Raw genomic sequence first — 19,613 nt, 5'->3', positions numbered from 1 at the left:
TTTTATTTTTCGTTTTGGGTTTTGGGGCGGGGCGGGGCAGGGCAGTTCCTTTCCTTTCCGAAGACTACGTATCGTACTGGTCACCCCTCTACAAAGGTGTGACAAACATTGGCGTTTCCCAGCACCTTATATACGGAGGCTTCCAGGTGCATCAAGTTAGTCTAATTGATCGACAGCACCTTGCCGCTGCTGCCCTCTGCCGCAGCAGACACCGCAGGCTGGGCGCCTCATCGCCATCGCCTTCTGCCGGTAGGCTGGGCGCCTTGCTGCCGACGCCCTCTGCTGGGAGCAGGCGGTGCAGGCTGAACCCTTACAATAGTGTATTTAGTATGTTCTGCTAGTAGTATTATATTTTACCTAAAGCTTGTAATGTTTGTCTCATAATTGACTCACATACTCTATATGCACACTGCATATTAACGTCTTTCTGTTTATGTGCACTATTGAATGATTTTGGCCAAGGTGGATGGATGGATGGATGGATGGTGTTGGACATTTAAAGCTAAAACAGAAACAGATGACTGGGCGGTTGGATTTACAGTCAATTTCAGGATATGTTGACCAAGTTGTGTCACATTTCATGAATCTATCCTCTGTCAAGTTTCTCACAGTGAAAGAGCAGGTCAGTTTTTTAAGGTGCCAACAAGTGTTCATTGATTTGAAACAGCCCAGATCCCTCACTGTGCTTTTTTTTTATTGCTGCTGTGGTCTTGGGTTTTGCCATTTATATGTTTGGCTTGTTTTCCATGTCTTTTCATGAAGTATTTTGTCATGCCTAGTTACAGCCTGCTGAGTTACCGCATGTACAACTGTGCCCCGGGTTTGCCATTGTTGATGAGTCACTTTGTTGTGACTCCTCTCATCTCAGGCTTTGACATGCTCAGTCATTCATCTGTCTTGCTTTAATTTTTTTGCACTTGATTTACTGTATCATATGGACATCACTTCTTCTGTAGTGCATTGTTTGTGGTTTGTGGTGCCTCTTTGTGCCTTGATCTAACACTTGCTTTATGTCAGTCCCTTGTCTTTAGAGATGTGTGGTCTTGGCCCTCTGTGTAGCACGACCGATCAATTTTTGCACTCACTCTCACTCTCTCTGTCTTGCTATGTCTTTGCTTGACTGGCACTCACACTCCTTTTTTCCTGCTTTGCTTGGCTGGCACTCACACTCCTTTTCCCCTGCAGTAATCCTTGTACACCTTGCCACCCTGACTGCTGACATACCATAGGTGCCATTTTCGATGGATGTGGTTCCCTTCCATAACAAACACTGTTGGGATTGAGTTTTAACATAGCAGGAGAGTCCAAATGGGTCAGCTTGTGTAAGGGTCCCTCTTTGCAGGCACCTTTCAGTGGCATGCTTCTACAGGAATGGTAGGCTGAAACATACAGTGGGGGCATTCCTTTTGCACCTCAAACTGGCCGGTCATCTCATCTGTGATCATGCAGCCCTTGTTACATATATTTATATGCATTTATGATCCCTTTATCCAGCAGCAAAATGGCCTCCTGCTCAATGGCAGCAGATCTAATGCTGGTCTCTTATTTCTTCGCTCCATTGCAGATTAAAATGGGGGAGGGAATACCTGGGGATGGTCCATCGATTTACTTTGATGTAAGCATGCATTGTTTTGAATACTCTCTAAATGATTGCATTAGCAAGTCCTCTTAGTATCTAATTTGAACAATTAAATTAACCACAAAATACAAGAATAGCCTTTTGCTTCTCAATGTTCTGTACACCTATGTCACCTGTTTACCTGAGATTATCTTATTTTCATAATTTACCTACCTGTTTCTCATCCTACTAATTTCCATCCTGAGCTCATTTTTTTGCAACTTTGGACTCTCACTTTTTGTATGGGTGTCTTTCACCCCTCAACGCCCCTCTTAATAGCTTTAGCTGAAGATGAACAGCCTCAGTACGCCCAAGAGGTCCCGCAGGATACCACTGCATAGTGCTTGAAAGGTTAACTCCCACCGATGCATTACAAATGCAGCAATTAAAATGAGGCAGACAGTTCTTGCAGAGGGGAAAAAGGACCAGTTTCCTAGTGCAAGTCTCTGTGTGACTTGAATGAGAATCCAGGCATGGCACTGCCACCTGTTGATTTTTATCTCTCCCTGCTGCGTAAGAACTCTGATGTGTAAGAGGATAATGCTGTCTCAGACCTTACCAAGACCTGCAGTGTGACTGCCTTGAGAAAGCTTGTTGCCTAGGGAATGCAAAGGCAAGGGTTAGGGATGGGGGGTGCCAACTCCATCGAGAGCCTCTCCGCTGGATAGTAGCATCTGTGTCAGCCCTTGTGCAGCTCTCCTCAGCCTGTCAGACACTATTACTGAAGAGACGTCTCTCCTGACAGGGCCCGGGAGCTTCTCGCTGAGGAGAGGCTCACTCTAATCAAGAGCAGACTGCCAAGCGGTTAAAGAGGGAGGCAGAAGCCAATGCACCACCTTCCCCACACAAACCAACCCCCCCACACGCATACACACACGCCACTGTCAGAAGCAGGCAGCACACACTATTCTGGCGAGGGCATTCTGGCAATGGGGAATGTCACTCAGTCAGACAACAGCAGACACGTCTCTGTCTGAGGGGCGGAAAGAATACATCATCTGGAGAGACACAGAGCAGATTCTTTTTTTTCTGTCCCTCTCTCAGGGATATCGTAGCTGATCTCTTTCTTTTTTTCTCTCCATGACCCTTTTTCACCCACCCTCCCTCAGAGCTGTCATAGATAATGTGCATCTTTGAGAAGGCTGGGACTGAATTCAAATGTACTAAGACAGAGTTGCTCTCTTGCTCTCGCTGATAAGGCTGAAGTTGAATTTATCACTCTGGAAGGGTACCTTAATCTGTTCCTCAGAGTTGGTCAAAACTGCTTTGTGTCTAACCTGTGGGGCAGGTTCTCAGGCAACAAGCATTTTGGAATGAAAAGACTAATTATGTATGAAAGAATAAGTGTCCTTACAAAAGACTGTCCGATTCTTGTTCTACCCACTGGTCTAAGGTAAATCTTTCCCCTTAGCATTGAGCTAATTGTCTGACAGAAGGCCTGATTTTTTTTCTTTGCTATCCCCAAGAGGCTTTTAACATGCCAGGAATGCTGTACCAGACATCCATCACACCAGAGGCTTGGCTGACAACACTCAAACAACAACAACAACAAAAAAAAATCTCAGTCAAAGCCTCTGTCTTTTGTCAGAAGCCCCAGGTGGTGCTCCCTGGTGGTAGGTGCATTCAGTCACTTTGTCCACATTGGCAAAGTGAAGCTGTGCAGAGCTGACCTTCAGTTTCCGACAAAAAAATAACAGTTGATGGGAGTATTGCGAAATGGAGCAGTACAGATGCTGGATGGCAAAGTTCTGGAATCCAAAGAGCCCATGTCCTGGCATGCCCTTCCTCTCCTCAGGGCTCAACGTCTTTGACAGATTTGTTCTTCTGATAAGAATCAGATGCTGTTAACTGATATGCACCAGATAGCGCAACTGCAAACTTATAGGGAGGTGGGGGAGAAGTAAGAGGGGAAACAAAAAGGTCTGAGGCAGACGGCTTGTCTGCGACTGTGTCTCTGCACATGTCAGGTTAAATTGAGTGAGTATGTGAGTGTGTGTCCGCAACTGCGCTCCATGTCTCTCCCCTGGCTGTTTGCAATCATGGCCTCTCACTCACAGTGCACTTTCCCCATCACCGTGTGCTCTCATGTTTCTCAGCTTGTGCTGTCTCAGCCGTCTTAATGCGCCCGGGGGTCAGTTCTCACAAAGGCATTTTGGGTGAAAGAAGGGGTACATAATGTCTAATGATGCAAATGGATTGGATCATGTTGCGCAATGCATAATTAACTCGGTGTACCCATTTCCTATCAAGCTGTTGAATATCCAGGGAGGAGTCGAGTACACTGGGATGCTTTTCTTATTCCCTTTGCTCCATTCAGAAGCCACATTAGTGGGTTGCAGGCCGGGGGACCATATGGGAGCCTGGCATTAGCCCTCCAGACATCTTGCCATTTTAAATATAACACACTAAGATTTCACACTCACTCACTGGCTTGCTTTTGAGGAGATCTCACACACGGACTGTATACAAACATGTACATGCTCTAAATTAATCATTTATAGTTAGTACCGCATACAGTACCAATGCATGTCAGACGCAACAGATACATTTAGGCTTAGACACACATACAGATTCCTTCTCACCTTGCTTGTGCAGCCCTTGCACAGCTGTTGGAGAATAAAGGTCTACTGTCTTAGCACCTCAGCAACTGTCTCCACAGCTCTCAGACCTCAGGCTGACCTGATTGCCGTGCAACCAATTGCTGTTCCTGATGTCTTACAGGGGCTTACGCAGTCTTACACAGCTTTGGGTCTGTTTTATCACTGCACTGATCTCTAGCTACTCTGCACTAACCCCTGTGTCTGACTCTAATTGCTTGTCTCAGTACAGTCTGTTCCCGCTGCCTTCTGAGGCAGGTCTCGTTGTGCAAGCTTATTTGGGATCACCACGGTTAGCTCGGATGGATTGACTTGTCTTTGGGCGAAACAACTGTTTTGTGGCACTGGGCGGATGAATCGGTGGCCTAATGGATGGATTGATTAATGCTTAAGCAGGAGGCAGGATTGGATTAATTGATGGATGGACTGAAAAATGAAATCAGGGATGGCTAGTCACATGCTCCTGAGGGAGTTGCACAATAGCACACTGTTACGCCTCTTACATCATCTACCTCCTTCTCATTTTCTCTTTACTTACCTTTATCAAGACAAAATATAAACTGACACATTTAGTAGAAAGAATTGTCTCTCTGTTATGATATTTTGGTCAGCGGAGGGTCAGTGAAGTGAAAAAGGCTGAGCCCTCTGCTATGCTGTGTACTCCTGCATTAGGCCAGGATAATAAGTGCTAATACATAACAGAATGAGGAAAGTATTGAGGAAGCAACGGAATGGCTCCCCTCTCACAAGCAAGAGCCACAGCAGCCCCTGCAGGGCATGAGTGGAATTGCCTTATGCAGGTGTTATGCAGAAATGTGTTGTGTTATTTTATTATTCACTCTGGCATGCACCATACAGTGAATGCGCTAAATTAGTTGGTGTTCCACATAAAACTCACCTACACATACAGAATTCTGCAAAAATGCATTGACCTTTGTTATGGTATACTACATTGCATCAGTGTTTATACTGTTTGGATGGAGCAATTCTTTGGTCTGTGATTGCGCATAAGACCCATTGGTCTGAATTGTGTTGCTTTAGATCACATGCTGCCTAGCCTTATGACCCTGCATCAAAGTAATATTTTATATTACTAGGGCCTGAATGATATGAAAATATGGTGCTGAATTTAAGGAGCTACTTCTGATATCTCATAATATTAGATTGTATTAGAAAGTTAGATTGTAATTTTAGTTTATAGTATTCTGTGCTTTACTGGGTTTTTCAGTTTTTAACTGTCACAACTTAAAATTTGGTGCCTGTGTATCACAACTTATTTTTCTTGTTTTCTTCATCTGCCATCTGGTAAATCGGCTGGGCTGTAATATATTTTTAATCTATTTTTGCCCCTCTTTATGTTTATCCACAGCTGACCAGTTGAATGTTATCATATGACGAAAGCTGCTACATAAGTTATTACATAAGCCGTAAACCTACATCCTTTCAGCAATCATGACCGTGACCAGTCACCAAGCCCATGTACTTTTTCACCTCCAGGACTCTGAATCACTCATACAGTGGTCTCATTCACATTCCATTCGAGACGCTATTTATCCACTGAAAGCTGTTCAGAGCTTGTCGGCCCTTTTTATTCTCCTATAGCTTCGGCAGACTGCTCAGCAACTCCTTTGGCTTCGGGGAGAACAGTTTTCCTCATCACCGGCTACGCTTCCTAAAGGATGGAGGTTTTAATACCCTCCCTCCCCTCAGGGGTCTGAGCATAAAAAGACCGAATCGCAGGGGCTTGGCAAAACAGGCGCCTCTCAAGACACCCTGGGGTCCTGCAGGGCATCTTTCGCGCTGTTGCATCATGTCTGGCTAAAAGCGAAGGTTTGATTGAAAACTCTGAGCTGTAGAGATGCAGACAGGGAAGAGGAGTTTGAAAGCTGGGTGAAGGCAGCTCCCGAATCTCTGTCTTCTCTTCTTCCCTTCTCTCTCTTGCTCTCTCCCTTGTCTCTGTCAAACTCCCCCTCTGCATCTCTTGCAATCTATTTTGAGACCGCTGAGTCCTTCATGACTTCTCATTCTTTTCTCATGAGATTTCTCAATCCCTTTATTCCCTACAATCTCTGTGGTGCACTGCTCTTGCTGAGTGGCTTGGAGCACTCTTGGCAATATTTTGATATAGACTCTCTCTCTCTCTCTCTCTCTCTCTCTCTTTCTCTCTCTCTATCTGTCTATCTATCTATCTATCTATCTATCTATCTAGCTGTCTGTTTATCTTAATTCTCAACATATGTATCACTGCCTGTTTATCTGTCCACTTCTCTCCCTCTTCGTCTCAATCAGGAGGTCCCTGTATTTGTCCTCTAATTTTGATTCATTTGGTGGTAGTGAATCATTTATTTGAGTAATGATTTTCATTAAGAGGCAAGCATACCCAAAATCTGTGAAAGGTTTCCTAATGAGACTCTTCCTTATTCTATTTTTATGCAGATTTTATGTAATCCATCAGCTACGTTTATGTGATCAACCTCCATCTAGCCATCCAATGCAAATGAAGTACTAGCGTATCCGCCTGCTCTTTCTCCATTTCATTCTTTCCTTCTCCTCTTTCTCCCTCCCTCTTGATCTCCCACTCAACTGGATCCCTTGCACCGCTGCCAGCCTTGGATCAGACTGCTCCTCTACTGCATTATACCGCCTTTTGGCCGATAAAACAGCAGGCGCAGAGAGAGCTTCAGGATCGATGGGCACGGTTCTTTCTCTGACCCCTTGCCGACTGGCCACCGGCCATACGGTCATTCAGCCAACCTGTGAGCAGACAGGCCTGTGCTGCCACCATGCCTGACACCCCTGGGGTTCCAGACCTGCCGTGTGTGTGGAATGAGGCTTCGGCCAGGTGTACGTGTGTGTGGCATCACCTCATTCCCTTGAAAATTGGCATGAGGAGTGGACGTGCTCCAGTTTCCACCAAGTCACCCACTTCATGTGCAGGAAAATGGGAGAGCAAAGGCAAGCAAGCCCTCCCTGATGCTGTAGTGCAGCCAAAAAAAAACTGAATCATATTTTGGTGTGTGGATTTTTGGAGTGTCTTTCTTTTAAAGAAAGCCTGGAGTTACACTAATAGTTACTGCCACAGACATCATCACTGAGATCTCAGTGCAACTAATACATTAGTGTCGATTTTGGCTTTCCTTTTACATGCCTTTGGTTGCACTGACACTCATTTGCTCAGTCTGCATACTTAAAACCACCATCCTCGAAGGTACCTTTGAACTTATGCTCACTCTTGAAGCAAATGCTAATCAGCCAGATGTGTTGACATGTTACAGCTAACGACTTGCAAGTGCATCTCGCATCTGTCCCGAAATATTGCCTCCTGGTTTTGTCATGAACTCGAGCGCTCTCTCTTGCCGCCTGAGAACTTAAAGTGCAAAGCTGCCAGAATGTATTTCAGCCTTCCTTACAGTGTCCTCATTTACATTCCCCACACACGTTTCCATATTCTCTTCTGCTAGCTGTTTACCCAATCGACTTCCCTAAAAAACTCAAGTTGCTAAAATAGCTGAGTTCAGCTTGGGGGTATGTAGGCCAACTTTATGTTCATTTGCTTTAAACATCAAAACTATGTCCTCTCCAGACTTTGTTTCATCATCAAGCTGAGTTGTTGAATAGGACAAAGCTTGTATCAAAGTAAGCCTGAAGGGGGAGGAGATGCATAGGTTTAAAGACATTTTTTTAAGGTGTAACAATGTAGGCTAAAGCAGAGACTAAAGCAGAGGTCTATCTTTCTGATCTCTTCTGGATTCCATTTGCACTCAAGGCAACTTTCTATAGAAAGGTTTCTCAATCACAGTTCTCAATCTAGGGTGTGGAAACCTTGTGCTTTGCAAGTGTGGTACATGCTTAAAGTATGTTTGGTGTGTGGAAGATTAAAACAAAAAGGTTTTAAGGCCACTACATGATTTATATACAAGGAAAAGCTAATTTATGTCCTGTAAATCATTGTATAATACATGCGAGTGTGATGCACATAGGTTGTGTGAAAGTATATATATATATGTTGCCTGGGCATGTAACATAATTAACTGATCTTATAAAACAAATAGTTCCAATCCTAAATGTTTTTTGGATGAGCCATATTCAAGTCCTAACAGGCTAAACAACTCCATTAATACTTTTTGTTAGGTTTCGAGTTGAAGTGTTTACTGATTGATTCATTGTAAAACTGCAATATAAAAATAAAAAAAATGCTTCTTGTCAAGTGAGGTCTTAAAACTCAACAAAACGTGTAATATATCTTATGTTTGTAACGTTTGGGAGCAAGAGGAGGCAGACAGAAATGCTGAGAGAAGCAAGATTTATTATGGGCAAATCCAAAATCAGGGTCAAGACAGTCCAGGGTCACAGAGCCAACATGTAGAGAATGGGGAATAGACATAATGAAAGATACACAGGATAAACAACTGAAGCTGGAATAAGCAAAACACCACATGAGAATACTTCAAACAATACACTTCAAGCAATACAAACACCTCAAACAATGCCAACAGCACAAAGACCAGCAAACTCACAGTGGAACACACAGTGCTTAAATACAGGTAACAACGAGGGATAACAAGACACAAGTGGAAGTAATTAAGGGCAGGGTCTGAAAACAAGGGGGCAGGACCAGGAAGAACTCAAAGAAAACAAAAAGCACATGACAGGACTAAAAGGTAACCAAAAGCACATGGAGGAGTGGGAGGGGCCAATCGTGATTCCTAACATTCCTATACATTTTTTCTTTCATTTATCATTGTTGAAGTTGATTTTAGATTGAAACAAAATTGAAACATGCCAGCATGCCACTATAGAGAGATCGTTTTACTTACTGAAATTATTTAAAACCAGTCAGTAATGTCTGGAAATAAATTTAATAATCTCATAATGAAGTTGAGAAAAAAAATATTAAATATGCAGACAAGATTGTACTTGCCAAGGTACCATTTTTTGCAGTGTAATAAGATGAGTTGAATCAATATTGCGGTCCATGATTTTGAAGTACTGCTACTGAAAAGCGTTCTTCTATGTCACTCAATTACATGGCTCAGCTGTTTTCAGACTATGGGGACCCTCCAGTTGGGAATGTTTGGACAGAACTGAATCATTAATGGCAATTTATTCCTTAAAATAAAAAGTTTAGAACAAGGCATTAGTGATTATTTTGGTCATTATTGAGATCATGATTATTTAATATAGTAACTCTCTGACTTTGGAAACACCATGCATTTATTTAAAAAAAAAAAAGAAAAAGAAAAACTTGCTTTTTTAACACTGGATTTCCTTGAACTTCAAATATCACTCCACTGAACAACAACAACAAAATAAATAAATAAATTTGTATGCCAAAATAACTAGGATGAGTTTAGACATTTAGGGAGGGGAGAAGAAATAAGCATGGGAAGTGTGGCAATATAAGAAGGCAGCATTTAACAAATATGCTACTGCCTCCAGAATTTCCTTGATTGAAAGATATATAGTTAATATATTGGTGGAACTTATATGAAATCTAATATTGTAGCTGTCCATTTTTATGCATTATTTGAGCACAGCAGCTGCTCTTGCATGAACATTTCATGATGGATGAACCACAATAAATGCTCTAAAATTGCTTGGAATAAAATCTGTTAAAAAGAAAAGAATTTTGTGGACAGAGATAATATCGCAACTTTTCCAACACAGTTATTTTTCCAACACTGTTATTTGTGTTTTTTTTCCTAGTGCAACAATGACTATGTCCCAGTCTGCGGATCCAATAATGAAAACTACGAGAACGAGTGTCTTCTGCGCAGGGATGCTTGTAAACAGCAGACTGAAATCTTGGTGGTCTCTGAGGGATCCTGTCCTGTTGGTAAGCTTCTTTTGTGCATGTGTTTACTCTGTGTGAGAGTTTGTTTTACTGTTGATGCCACACTGGTGATGTCATGTATGATCTCTATTGTGAGTGATCTGGTGTGTTAGAGCAATTTATAAAGAGACCTAGATTTCTGATGACGTCACTCTGTACACAGTGAAGTGAAGCCACTTGGCCCCCACATTGGTTTTTATTATCTCATTATCTTATATCTAGTCGATATATTGAATATTTCTTATTTGGACATTGTTGTAACCTTATTAGATGCTTATGTAACTTATTTCTACACATTTATTACTTGTTTATGTGATTTTAGTAAGTGAAATTGTCTCGCTATATTGGCAGGTAATTTGTTGTAAGAAACAAGCCAACTTATCTGAGATAATAACTTATTAAAATCACTTAAAGCAATGAAAAATGTTGAGAAATGTGTTAAACAGTCTTATATTGTTATAATAATGTCAAAATCAGACATATTAAATATATCAACTGGATTTAATATACTTTCACTTGACAAGATATTATTTTTTACAGTGTGCTACTTGTCTATAGTCAAAATATAAACATATTCCCAAAAAATGGAAAACATAAATGCTGAAATGTACTGCAACAATACCTCATTTATGGGCTATGGCAAAACATGTTGTGTGTAAATATTGGTGTGGCTAATAAAATCTAATCTAGACTACTTTTCAACTTTTGAAAAGTAGTCTAGATTAGATTGAAAATATCTGTACCCCAGTTGGTACAGATGTTTGAGTGTTAGCGAGTAATATAAGAGTAAAATAGTAAGTAATGACCTAATTTTTTTTGAGGAACTACTTCAGCACTGTCTAAAAACAACTGATACTGCCCATACAATTAAAGCACCCTGGCTTGTTCGTTGTGGAACATGTTCTTTTAATAATGACAAATAAGTTAATGTATGTAAAATCAAGGACCTTCTTTATCTTGCTAACATTGCACGTGCTATCAAAATTCCTGGAGCATAATGGGACAAAGATCCAAGGCTTTTGCTACAATTTCTCTGATTTTGTAGTACTTTGAGCTTATGGTACCACAGCACCTGTGAAAAAAGAAATTTGGCTGCTAGTCATTTAGGTTTCCTGCAATTTGCTTAACAGTTAAATTTGGAAGTAGAAGACGCATTACTGTATGTGCTCCATATTGTTTATGAACTCCCGGAAAGGTTTAATGGATATATGCGATTTTTTCTGTATGCTTTCAAGTGGCTTAAAAAGTACTAGCGGGTGAATATTCTACATCTGCTAGTAAAACTGATGGTAGATTATGTACAAAAATGGTACAGTGCAGTCATAAGTAAATAACTGGCTAGCAATGCAATGTTTGTTTTAGCTCTGTACTGAGGTAAAAGTGCAGCATGTCAGCTTTAATTTTCAGGGTCTATATACTTGCTTGCAAATTCTTTGCAGTTGATGACTGTCTGAAATCTGCAGCAGATAGACATCACCAGATGCCAGCTTCTGTACTGCTGCTCTGCCAGGACTCTAATGCAACTGCTTGTTTCAGGGGCTTTAGTTTTGACTTCAGTAAGTGAAATGCTGTTCGGTGAGGTTCAGGTCAGTTCACTGGCTGTGGTCAGTCGAGAGGTTTTCACTTTTTGGTCTTGGAAATAAACTCATAAATGCTTTAGCAGTAGCAGATCATTGTTATGCTGCAAGGTGGGGCACCAATCTCTGAGATATCTTGATGGTTCTGCCAGCAGCGATTCTGAGAGAGAACAGATGTGACAAATGCATGAACTAGAGTCAACTTTACACTCTTAAAACAGATGGTTCTTCAAGGTTTCTTTAGTAAAGGGAATGGTTCTATTTAGGACCAAGAATTTAATGCTTATAAGGTTCTTTGAATGGTGAAATGGTTCTTCAGATTGGCTGTTGTGTAGTCGATTGTATAGTCTAATTAACTTTGGTCGTCTAAAATAAGAGGGATATTTATAAAGGGCTGTAATTGCATTAGACCAAAATGGACATACATATCCTCCAATTAAAGGTGGCATTCTGCACTTTAATCCTTTGTGCTGGAGTACAGAGCCAAAGTAACCCAAATCATCAATTACTTTCAGACTGTGCTGTATATTACATTCACTGCATGCCTAATCTTGTAATTAGAAAGCTAAGTTGTTTGCAAATTGTTTTGTGTTTGAGGGAAATTATATTGCGAATCAATACCATTTAACTTTTTTAGTGTTATACATTCTCATAGCTCTTTATTAATGGCAAAACATTAGCAACTATTTAGAAAAAGACATTTTATACACTGTGTCCAGTCCTACTTTGTTGGTTCATCTTGTAGATGTAAAGTCAGAGACAGTAGCTCATCTATTGCTGCACAGTTTGTGTTGGCCATCCTCTGATCCTTCAGCAGTGGTCACAGGACTGAGCCAGCAGGACACTTTTGGCTGGATATTGTTGGTTGGTGAGACAATTCTCGGTCCAGCAGTGATGCTGAGGTGTTTAAAAACTCCAGCAGCACTGCTGTGTCTGATCCACTCATACCAGAGCAACACACACTAACACACGACCACCACGTCAGTGTCACTGCAGTGCTGAGATTGATCCACTACCCAAATAATACCTGCATTGTGGTGGTCCTGTGGGGGTCCTGGCCATTGAAAAACATGAAAGGGGGTGTAATGAGTATGCAGAGAAATAGATGGACGACAATCTGTAATTATAGAACTACAAAGTGCACCTATATGGTACGTGGAGTCTACTTAATGTAGGTCTACTTAATGAACTGGCTGGTCGGTGTACATATTATAGTCACCAGTCAAGTTTAAATAGAAGTGATTTCTTACATAGGGCATTTTTAATGTTTAGGTTGATGTTTGGTCCCATCTATCAGTACCACGTCACAGTTTTTATACGTTTTAATGCATTGTTGCTGCTGTTATAAGTGTGTGTATATTAGGCATTTTGCAGTGGCTTCAAACGTGGCACAGCCAGTTAGATTATAGAACCAAAACTATCTGATTTATAATTGATATTATGATGTTGCCTCCTTAATTTTAGACTTGCCATTTTAAAGGCTACTAATAATGGTTGGTTATTGGTCAAGAATTTGCATCCATAGTTGGAACAAACAAAAAAGAACCAGTTGTGCCACCTTTATTAAAATACCATCAAAAACTATGAATATCATTTTTTTTGTTCAATGTTTAAACAGGACTACTCATGCTCTCTTTGTAATGCATCATGCAGTTGGCCAGTGTTGACAATATCCACGATATTTTCAAGAAATATAACAGTTTCACAGTATATCATAACTATACATTTCTTCATATTGCCATATTCAAAAGCATATTTAATTTACAGCAAAGTATTTGCAGCATGGTTTTGTGTTTTTTCCATATCTTGCAGCTCTAATGTACAGGAAACAAGATTGGCAATAAAGTGTGAAAAGGTCTGAGGCCAGCACTAATATTTTCCTGAACAGCTGACAGCCATCTTACCCAAGTGGAACTGAAAGCACGGACATCAGATGATTTATTAAAAAGCTTCACTAAGGCCAGCTGAACCTTTAAATGCTTCATTTTAATATTTTGACTTACTTGATGAAGTAACTTACTTGCAAACAAAGAGACTCACTCACCATCCACTTTATTAGAAACACCGACCTTGTTCTTCCTCATTTTGGCCACTTTATGAGGTCCATAGACCTCTAAGACTTTGATCAGTTGGTCAGTTTCTGACCATATGCTCACTGCTGAGGAGATATTATTTGAGTGGTGGAAGCTGGCAGTAGGGCTGTACTACACTGACATAAAATATGATGTTTGATAAAGCTGTCGTATATCATGATGATGATATGAGAAGCAATACATTATTATTAAAGGGGGGAGGCTCTGACTTGATGAGCAATTACAGACTTTTTTTTTGGACGTGTAAACAGAAATCTGATTAACCTCTTCTTTTGTGCAAAATAAAAAGAAATGAAATACTAACAGCTGCTTATGTCAGAACTGTAGGGACGTTTTCTCTGCACTTAAAGGAGAAACAGGCAGCCTTCTTCAACAGTCTTTTCTATAAAGGCTACAAAAGCAAACATGTTTATTTTTGTATAGGCACACAAGAACAAGAGCATATGTTTTATTTATTTATGGCTACTTTGCACACCTAAAACACACCTAAAACAGAGTAAGAGCAATTCTAATATTTGATGTTTTTGCCGGTAATATAATGACATCTCTCTGTGTGAGGTACTTTGGTCTGTTCTGTTATCAAAGCTCTTAACAATGTGTTTATTAGGGAAACTCATATACATAAACATAAACATAATAAACATAAACATAAAAATTAAATTTATCATGCAGCCCTAACATGCAGGAATGGGGACTTGCCCCTTACTCTTTCTTCCAGAATTAATAGTGGGCATTTTGTTGGCCTCAGAATGCTTAATATGCCATTCTCTGTATTTGGAGGGCGGGCACAGTTTGTGGTTCCCGTCCAGCTCCAAACTGAAACATGCAAGGTTGTGAGGAACATCATTCTTTTGTGTATGGTAACGAAGAGATGTCACAACAAAACAACTATATTAATGAAAGCAATAGTTTGGCCAAAGCTTTCCTGACTAGATGGCTGTTATTATCATGTGGTGTTACACTTTTAGAGTAATTCTTAGATAATCAAATCAAAATAAGTGTTGAATAAAGAGTTTGAATAATGTTAAATTGTCACTATAGTTATTTAATATGACATTTGCAACAGGAAGAATGTACTTTCTACATTGTTTTTCCATAAATATTCAACCAAAGGCAACTCTGTGGTCAGAAACTGATCCTTGATGGAGGGCTAGAGGACAACTAACACAAACTCCACATCAACAGATGGCCTACTGTCTCTAACCATACACCAGCAAGCTGGAGGTACAAGAGAGGAGTTTCAGATAATGTGGCTCATGAGTATATTTAAAAGAACAGTGTTAGAAATAAGTTTCCATCATTTCAGTTTTTTTTAGATTTTCTAATAATAGCTTCATCTCACTTATACTAAAAGCTGTATATATTATTTTTAATTGCCAGTAGAGAAAACAGATTAGCACTTATAGCATTTAGCATTATATTATTTATTGGTAATTAGCTTATTTTGATATGAAATTGCCAGTCGTCTCATATCGTTTAAAATAACTGTAATATATGTGTCTTTCCTGTGTTTTCATCACTGCTAGTCATTTCTTCTTGAATGTTTCTTCTTGAGCATCACTGAGCTGAGCTTGAAATGACAACCCTCATTTTTCTTTTCAGGGATCAGTAAAGCAGAACCTTAAGCATACGTGTCCAACTGCAGTCCTACAAATTTTTATCTCGTTAAAATTACGGTCAAGAAGCTGGCAGGCTTCAGCTTTAAAGGAGCACGAATAACAGCTGATTTCCATTGATTTCCTTACTTCACTTAAAGATATTCTCAGTAAAGAGGCAAACATTCAATGTTAAGGTACTCAACAAGCAATTTACAACTTTCTGTTTTGGTCTGTCCCTTTAAAGGCTAGCAGATAATTGCAATTTTTTTCCAGTCCTTGACGTCATGGTTAAATAATATGCTGAAATGTTTGCATTTTTCCCCCTTAAAATCATAATACACCTGCTGCCACTGTGAGTGGCTCTTGTATTCAGAAAGAATATACGAGTCTCTGAGAATAGAACACTTGATATAGCATCAGATTCCACTATTTATAGCGATCTTACTCGCAAAAGCGGATCCAGGATTGGCCTTTGCACTCCGCAGCACTTCATAGAGACCAGCCCTGAGGCTATCCGAGATGCCTTTAAGCTTGAAGATTTCTGCTTCCTTTCTGCTGTGCTGTAAATAACTGTAGGCTCATGCGGTTTCGAAACTCGGCTTTGTAAGTGAGGTCGAACGGTAGTCTGTCTCACCGGAGAAGAAAATGTTTGTTCTTAAATTGTCCATCAGCCTTGGCCTAAAAGAACGGTGCCCAAAAGGCCTGTTGTGTTGGCGAGGTTTTGTCTTGCCCTGCTAAGAAAAAGATGTTTGGTGCTTGGGCTATTGTTGAGTTAGTCCATTAAAGAGCACCTAAATGCTCTAGATTTATTCAGAAGATCATTCAAAAGATGCTGAGGATGGGTTGCTGAGAGAGAGAGAGAGAGAGAGAGAGAGAGAGACGATATGATATGTACTGCTGTGGAGCTGTAGACTTACATTCTGTGGATTGATGGAGCTCCATCCAATACTGTTGTGATGACTTGGAATAATCCAGAACTGATCGTCCAACCTCACAAATGCTCTTGTGGCTGAATGCAATCAAATCTTCTAGTGTAAAGCCTTCTGAGAAGAGTAGAGGCTGTTACTGCAGCAAAGGGGGGACATACTCCCTATTAATACTCTTCATTTCAGAAGAAACACTGGATGATCAGTTGTCAGTGTAGAATATTATTTATTCCACAAAGCATATTTCTAATATACCAGTGATCTAATGAACAGTACTAGATTGGTAGGTGTGTACAGTCCAGCAAAAGAGCTTATAAAATGGTCTGTTGGTTGGTACAGCAGAAACTTATATTACATTTTTGCCATGTTGACTTTATAAGTCAATTAGTTAATGTAAAATAATTATTTACAATGATCATAAAATGCAAATCTTGTTGTGCTGTCCGTTTTACCTCAGCATTCTGAGTCTTTGTGCAGAGATGTGAATCATTTTTCACAGCAGGGGGTTCTCATTCCTCCCTCTTCACACCTCATTGCTCACTGGCAGCTCAACACAGATGTTTAATTCTGTAAACAAGTTGGAATGCACCAGCAAAACAGCACTGCCATTGAAAAGGGCTATAAAAATTTATTTTAATGTTCTTTCTAGCAAACAGTCAAAGTATTTAAAGAGGAAAATAAATAATTGATCAAAATAAATTAAGAAAGGAATGTAATGAAATAAAATGTACAAAAAATTGAGTTAGTTACCAAGCTGTCTTACAGTTTTGAGTTAATTGAACTTTGAAGAGTAAGTTAACAGTACAAGAATCTGTTCATATGTAAGTTTATACATAGTTCATAAGTTCAGTACTGACATTAGAAATTTTTTTTAATTTGGATTTTTTTATTTAAATAAACTTGTGATAAATTTAAATATTTCAACTAAATTGAAAAGATCTTTAAAAATTCCGTAGTTTTATTTTCACCAGTGTAAAGCTAAATCTGTTGCATGGGTGTATGTCCTTGCTTTCACATGCTGTGGGTTGCTGACAGAAAAAGAACCCAGCATAGCCAACTGAAGTACAGAGTAGCATGGTTTATCACTATGGCTGGGCACTTGTAATTCTAATTTCAAGGATGTTTTTACAAGGAGAAAACAGTTTATTTTTAACTTTTTATCTAAACAGCACATGAACAGTAAACTGAACCAAACAATGCAGAAATAAAAAGAGAGAATAGCCCCATTTGCTATTTCAGTGAACTTTGGGAAGTTAATGCTGCATTCCCTGTTTAAATGGTCAGGTAAGTAGCCTTTTTTCCCCAACTAGTGGCCAGCTATGGACATTTGACTTTCACTTTTAGCTTATGCAGTGACGAGTTGCCTTTTAAGTAACGTGAGATTGGCTATTTAAGATTGGTACATATTTGTTTGAGGTTTCGAAAGTAAAATAATTAGAATTTTGAAATTACTTATTTCTGGAATTAATAAGTGGAGTGATCCATTGTTTTGTGTTGTTGGAACAGATCATGTGTATAGCTAAAAACTTTGAAAGGCTACTTTTGGGCCATATGGTTATGAACTGGTTACCGCTGTGGGGTATATTTGTATATTGCTGCCCCAAACATTTAAATTGACATGATTCTACAAATGCACAGGCTTTATAATAGTAACCGAACCTACAAAAGTAGGGTGTGGGGTTTCAGGGGTCTCATGTACAGACTGTTTCCTCCTCACTTTTAAAATGGTACCATTGCTACCAGTGTTATTTACCAAAAGTTGCAGAAGAGAGAGTCTGAGGCCTGAAGATCCAGCAGAACTAGGATTGCTTTGTAGCATAGCATATTACTGTCTCTCTCAATGCCTTAGGTTTGGTTAATTAATAGTTAATTAGATAACCCTTGTAAATATCTAAGGTCTGAATACACGTGTGGCATGCACCCACCCCCATCTCACGGCCGTCACCATCAGCAGTGACAAACCTAGCCAGGATGGCAGGGCGAGAGGCGCGAGTGAGGAGGGGCCGGAGCACAAAGCTCATTCCCTCTCGACTCAGGTGCTCAAGCTGCCCTTATACTGATGCCGATCTGGCTCATGCTGCCTTTTTAAAGAGCTGAGAGGGAGCAGAGAGAGAGAGAGAGAGGGAACGAGAGCTTGCTGCTCCGCCTCCCCGTCACCAGTCCCAGCTTGCAGGTCGGTCGCCCGGGTCAAACGTGAGGTATAATGAAGCGGCCTTGCTGTGGGAACGGGGCGTAGCTCGTGCAGTGGGGATCGGCACTCGCTACTTGTCATTGTGCCTCACGTTGCAGGCAGCGTCTTCGTCCTCCTCCTCCTTCCGCCGTCACTCGGGTCACTCGGTGGAGCTCCGGCTTTCTCCGCCCGCTCCCCACTCGCGGCTCTCTCCCTGCCGTCCTGGCCGAGGTTCGTTGCTGCTGGGTGTTCGGGCCTCGCCTTCCTGCGGCGGTCATCGTCGGGGCCCGGGGGGCGAGCGCATGCCACAACATCGTAGTTTTTTAACCCCTTAACATTGCAGGTTTATTTCATACAAAGGCTTGTGTGCTGGTGGGCCCATGGCTTGTTATGGGGTTAAATAGTTTTTAGAATAGTTTTGGGACTGCAGTTCAAACTAAATTAGTAATAGTCCATATAGACTATCTATAATTGGTCAACATCTAATATAGTCTAGAAAATCAAATCTAATGTTTTTTTTTTTTTTCTCATACCTGCAGTTGTTCAGTTGTAAAAGTGCTGATGGTAATATTGTATACTCTGATGTATTGTGACGTAATTAATCTTGATAATGATAACTTTGTCATATTGCCCACTCCTGCTGTTGTCAGTCAGTCACTGTGATCAGGTAGCCCATGGGACGCTGTGTTTGCTCACAGCTGGCTCTTGTGATTAAAAAGTGAATGTGATGCATGTTGCAGTGTTGATGTTTCTTGCTTTTTTACCTTTTAAGAATTTGAAGATTTGTCACAAATGCGATCCTTAAGAACATCAAATAAATGCAAGCAAGGAGTGCTAAGCGGGAAAAAAACAAATGTTCTCGTTCTGTGTGGGTGCATGTGCCAAAAATGCCTCATGATATTTAAGAAATTAATGACTGAAGGTAGCAGGATTATCAGTCGGCGAGGTGAGATAACAGTGCTTGAAGATAATAGCTGCAAAATAGATTAATAACTATGCATGGAAGGTGTGAGGAAAGATGATTAGTCTGGCGTAGCTAAATAATATATTTATTATCCTGCTTTAGATGCTTGTACTTGTTAAGGTATCGTTTGTGATGCATGTTTTTGTGTCTTTCCGTCAGTACGTGTCTGTACATGCTCGTGATTCAGTACCAGCAGGCTGAATGGGCATAGCTCTTTTCTCCTCCTCTTCACTCGTC

At 40.4% G+C, this 19,613-nt stretch overlaps 1 protein-coding gene across 1 annotated transcript in view; it reads left to right on the top strand.

The window, feature by feature from the left end:
• tmeff2a (transmembrane protein with EGF-like and two follistatin-like domains 2a) overlaps positions 1-19,613 on the top strand; it is a 147,218-nt gene that overhangs the window by 39,315 nt on the left and 88,290 nt on the right. The window contains exon 3 of the mRNA XM_017695088.2: positions 9,922-10,051. Within this exon, the coding sequence (XP_017550577.1) occupies positions 9,922-10,051 (130 nt within the window). The remainder of the gene's footprint in view (positions 1-9,921; positions 10,052-19,613) is intronic.

This window comes from Pygocentrus nattereri, chromosome 6 (assembly GCF_015220715.1).
Source record: "Pygocentrus nattereri isolate fPygNat1 chromosome 6, fPygNat1.pri, whole genome shotgun sequence".
Classification (NCBI taxonomy): Eukaryota; Metazoa; Chordata; class Actinopteri; order Characiformes; family Serrasalmidae; genus Pygocentrus; species Pygocentrus nattereri.
Note: the sequence above shows the minus strand (reverse complement) of the source record. Positions and strands in the feature narration are given on the sequence as shown.